Source organism: Solanum tuberosum, unplaced genomic scaffold (genome assembly GCF_000226075.1).
Source record: "Solanum tuberosum cultivar DM 1-3 516 R44 unplaced genomic scaffold, SolTub_3.0 scf00131, whole genome shotgun sequence".
NCBI lineage: Eukaryota > Viridiplantae > Streptophyta > Magnoliopsida > Solanales > Solanaceae > Solanum > Solanum tuberosum.
The window spans coordinates 934,315-939,492 of NW_006239054.1; the positions used below are offsets into that span (position 1 = coordinate 934,315).

Here is a 5,178-nt window from a genome sequence, read left to right on the forward strand (position 1 = left end):
AAAAAGGAAAAAATTAAAATATAATGAAAGAGGAGTGTATAAAAGTAGGTGGGCCATATTTGTGATAGGTGGGCCATCTTCAAAAATCAAATATAAAAGTAGGTGGGCCATGGTGCCACGTGTTGAAAGAAGAGTGAATTTTATTCACTCTTCTTATATAGTAATATATTATTCTGCAGATAACTTATACCAAGAAAAACAACATGTTAATACTATTTTATTTCATAATTTTACCACCGTATATATACCAATTTTGCACTAAAATACTATCAAGAAAAACAAGAAGTTTATACCATTCTATATCATATATATTTTTTTATCATTATATTATTCTAAAAGTAAAAAAAAACGTAATTGAAGAGAAAGAAAAATAAAATTAGAAGTGTAATTGTATTAAGTAAGAAAGAGGAAAAAAAAGGCAAAAATAATGTAACCAATTATAGTTGTGATTGAAAATAAAAAAGTAAAAATAATAAATTATGAAACACATAAAATCAGCCCACTAAGCTAAAAAAATAGGTAAAAAAATCGTATAAAGATATGTATATTTATTAAGTTGTCAGGTTTGTAATTAAAATGATAATGTTGTAAATAAAAAGAGTAAATTAACATTATGTAAATTAAAGTCTTAAATTGAATATTCTAGTAATTTTTCCTTTTTTTTTTTTTTTATGCTCTGTATAATGAAACTAGTATCTGGACACGTGCTTTGCACGTGTATTTCATGTTAATTTGTTCAAACTTTTTCATTGAGATGGAGGGAGTATATAATAGTTAAATATATGGGTTTATCGGAAGAAAGTTTTGCCTACTAGAGATAAAAAATCTTTTGATAAAAAAGTAATTAAAGTATTTAAAATTATTTATAAATACTAATATATCGTATATATTTGATTATGTATATGATTGTTATTTTTTTTCTTCAGTTTCTTTTAATAAAATCAAATATTATTGGTTTTTGAAAATTTAAAATCGAATCAAATACAAATAACTATCGATTTATTTTAATTAGTTTGATTCGATTTTTAACCAAATCATGAACACCCGTATATGACAATATTTTAAAAAACTGAAATACCTAGGATGGGTGATTTTATATGCCATCAAACTTTGAGAAAAAATTCATCTATGTCATTCGTTAAAAGCTTGACTCCCCTATGCCGTTTTCGTTTGAGTAATGACTCATAAATGCCATTATTTGTTAACTGAAATGATATAGATGAACCCAACTTTTTACAAATGACATAAATAAATCTATTTTGAAAGTTCAATGACATATTTGAGCCTTTTCACTTAAAAATGTGATTTAATTGATGACTTGACCGAATCATAGTTGACCACATGTAAAAAATGATTTTGCAAAACGGAACTGTTTTTAGTTAACAAATAATGACATGGATGAGCCTTTTCTTGAATGGAAACGACATAGATGAGCCAAACTTTTAATGAACGACATAGATGAATATTTTCTCAAAGTTCGATGGCATATTTGAGCTTTTCCCTTAAAATTATTTATAAATATATTAATATATCTACTAAAAAAACAGCGTTTAGCAACGGATATTAGCGATGAACGATATTCTGTCACTATATAACGACGGATTTGCGACGGAATAATCATTTTATTGCAAAATTAACAAATGATTTTTTGATTTATAATATAGCAACGGATGTGCAACGAAATATTTAATTCGTCGCTAAATATTAGCGCCTTTTTTTCCTACGGATTTAGTAATAAAGTAGGGGTGACAAATTTGATTAATATTGGGCGACGGAAAAAAAGTTGCTAAACTACTAAATATATTTTTATAAAATTTATATTATATAGTGACGAAAATATCCGTCAATATTTTTTTTTCTAAATATATAAATTTATTTGAAAGCGACGGATGTTAGAATCGTCACTAATTCCGTTGCAAATTTTTTTAAAGTGATATTCTAGGGCACAAAATTTTCAACATTTCAAGTCCCTCTCTAGAAACTCACGCTCTCAAGCTCTGAAACTCCAATGAAGGCTCTCAAGCTTTGAAGCTTCCATCTCCCCCCAAGTCTCCATCTCGAAGTTCTGAAGCGAACATTTTGAAGCCTCCATCTCGAAAGGTAAGCGCTCAAACTCTCATCTCCATTTCGATTTCATTTAGCTCAACTAGGAATTTCAGTCTGCAAAATAGGAACCCCAACTAGGAATTTTGGTCAGATTCCTGCATTTGGATATCAGATTAACTCGACATACCATTGTTTTCCAGTTTCAACTCGACACACCATTGTTTTCCAGTTGCAAAATATGAACCCTAACTAGGAATCGTTTCACTCGACACACCACTGAAAATAGAGATTTTAGTGATTTGGGTGTTATGAAAATATGATAGTTTAACTCTGAACTCTTTCCATTTCATTTAACTTGAAGTAAGATTGGTATTTTCTCAAAAATAGGGGTTCTAGAAATTTGACTGTTCTGAAAATAGTGGTTTTTTTAGAAGTAATTTTTTTTTGAAAATAGGTGTTAGGGTTCAAGCAAGCATTTGGAGTTATTCTCAAGAGTTTTTTGGAACATTGGTATGCTTAATAGTGTTATTACTGAAGGGGCTTGAAGTTCTCTGCATACAAGGGCTTGTGTCAGTGTGGCAACTTCTTAATGGTTTTACTTGAGGAACCTGTTTAGGTAGAATATCATACTGTACTGCATGTAGAAGGAACTTGTTTAATTAGTACAATATGATATTCTACCTAAACAGGTTCCTCAAGTAAAACCATTAAGAAGTTGCCACACTGACCCAAGCCCTTGTATGCAGAGAACTTCAAGCCCCTTCAGTAATAACACTATTAAGCATACCAATGTTCCAAAAACTCTTGAGAATAACTCCAAATGCTTGCTTGAACCCTAACACCTATTTAAAAAAAAAATTTACTTCCAAAAAAACCTCTATTTTCAGAACATTCAAATTTCTAGAACCCCTATTTTTGAGAAAATACCAATCTTACTTCAAGTTAAATGAAATGGAAAGAGTTCAGAGTTAAACTATCATATTTTCATAACACCCAAATCACTAAAATCTCTATTTTCAGTGGTGTGTCGAGTGAAACGATTCCTAGTTAGGGTTCATATTTTGCAACTGGAAAACAATGGTGTGTCGAGTTGAAACTGGAAAACAATGGTATGTCGAGTTAATCTGATATCCAAATGCAGGAATCTGACCAAAATTCCTAGTTGGGGTTCCTATTTTGCAGACTGAAATTCCTAGTTGAGCTAAATGAAATCGAAATGGAGATGAGAGTTTGAGCGCTTACCTTTCGAGATGGAGGCATCAAAATGTTCGCTTTAGAGCTTCGAGATGGAGACTTGGGGGGAGATGGAAGCTTCAAAGCTTGAGAGCCTTCATTGGAGTTTCAAAGCTTGAGAGCGTGGGTTTCTAGAGAGGGACTTGAAATGTTGAAAATTTTGTGCCCTAGAATATCACTTTAAATTTTTCTGCATTGGAATTAGTGACGATTCTAACATCCGTTGCTTTCAAATATATATATTTAGAAAAAATCATATTGACGGATATTTTCGTCACTATATAATATAAATTTTATAAAAATATATTTAGTAGTTTAGCAACTTGTTTTTCTTCACTAATTCCGTCGCCCAATATTAATTAAATTTGTCACCCCTACTTTGTTACTAAATCCGTAGGAAAAATAAGGCGCCAAAATTTCGCGCTAATATTTAGCTACGAATTAAATATTCCGTTGCACATCCGTTGCTATATTATAAATCAAAAAATCATTTGTTAATTTTGCAACAAAATGGTTATTCCCAAATCCGTCGTTATATAGTGACGGAATATCGTTCATCGCTAATATCTGTCACTAAACACTGTTTTTTTAGTAGTGATCGTATATATATAATTATAAAATTTATGTATATAATTGTCATTTTTTTTAATAAAAACAAATTAAATCAAATACTATTGATTTTTTAAAATTTAAAACCAAACCAAATACAAATAATTATTAATTTATTTAATCGGTTTGATTCAATTTTTAACCGAACCATGAACACCATATATAACATTTTTAAAAAAAAACTAAAATACCTTGGATAGATGATTCTATTTTTTTTTTTTGTAACTAACTATTTTATTTACAAAAGTAGACAGTTACCTTACCGGTCAAAAAAAAACAACAACCAGGAATCCTCCAAGCTGCAGGAGAGAAAGTAAACTCCTTCTCCAACTCTCTTCATCAAAAAGATGTGATCCTCCAAATTGTGCAAATTCAAATAGGAAAAGAATATATCCGCTCTAAATTACAAAGTTATCACGTGCTTTTCGATTGGAATATATACTAACACAGAGAAAGCAAACTGTGTTAATTAGTGCCATGGATAGAATTTCACAGTTACCACCAGAAATTCTTCACCAAATACTCTCTCTTCTCCAAACTAAAACTGCTGCTCAAACCGCCGTGCTGTCCAAACTATGGCTTAAAGCATGCTATACCAATCCCCATCTTAATTTTGATCAATTTGATTTCTACACTTCTTCTGATGAATCTGATTTCGACACTTCTGATGATGAATCTGATGACGAAGCTGAAATTGAACCACGGCATAGCGATAGTTTCTACGAATCTCATGTTGAATTCTCAAGGATGGTAGACAGTATTTTGGAAAGATATCGCCGTGAAAATCTACCGATTTCAGATTTTAACCTTCGTATCTCTTTTTCCGATCAAACTGATTGTGAAGGTCTAGTCGATAAATGGTTAGATATTATAACAGAGACAAGGGCTTCACAGGTAACACTTTTGGTGGAAAGCAAAACCGAAGATTATTCCGAAAGATATACTCTGTTAGCTGATTCTATCTTCGCAATAGAATCGTTGCAGCAGTTGGAGCTAAATCACTGCAAAATACTGAAAAGGAGAACACTACTTTCCGAAGATGAAATTAGGTGCATTCACCTAAAAAATCTCACATTGCAATTTGTTACTGTTTCTGAATCAACACTCAACACTCTAATTTCATGTTGCCCTCGGATTGAGACGATATCACTTCAATACTGTATCGGGTTCAATTGCATTCGTGTTACAAAAAGTCTTCATAACCTTTTGTCTCTTAGTATCTTGTCCTGTCAAATTGAGGAAGTTCATATTTTCGATGCACCAAAATGTGTCCTGGTTTCCGAGTTCTAG

General features: G+C 31.2%; 1 protein-coding gene across 1 annotated transcript; it reads left to right on the forward strand.

The window, feature by feature from the left end:
* The first annotated feature begins 4,365 nt into the window (after nucleotides 1-4,365).
* Nucleotides 4,366-5,178, forward strand: LOC107061271 (putative F-box/LRR-repeat protein At5g41840). The gene has a single exon (XM_015310246.1). The coding sequence runs from the start codon at nucleotides 4,366-4,368 to the stop codon at nucleotides 5,176-5,178; it is 813 nt and encodes a 270-aa protein (XP_015165732.1).

What these genes read in the sequence shown, in the direction of transcription:
- LOC107061271 (XM_015310246.1), top strand. Translation starts at nt 4,366, where the DNA reads ATGGATAGAATTTCACAGTTACCACCAGAAATTCTTCACCAAATACTC.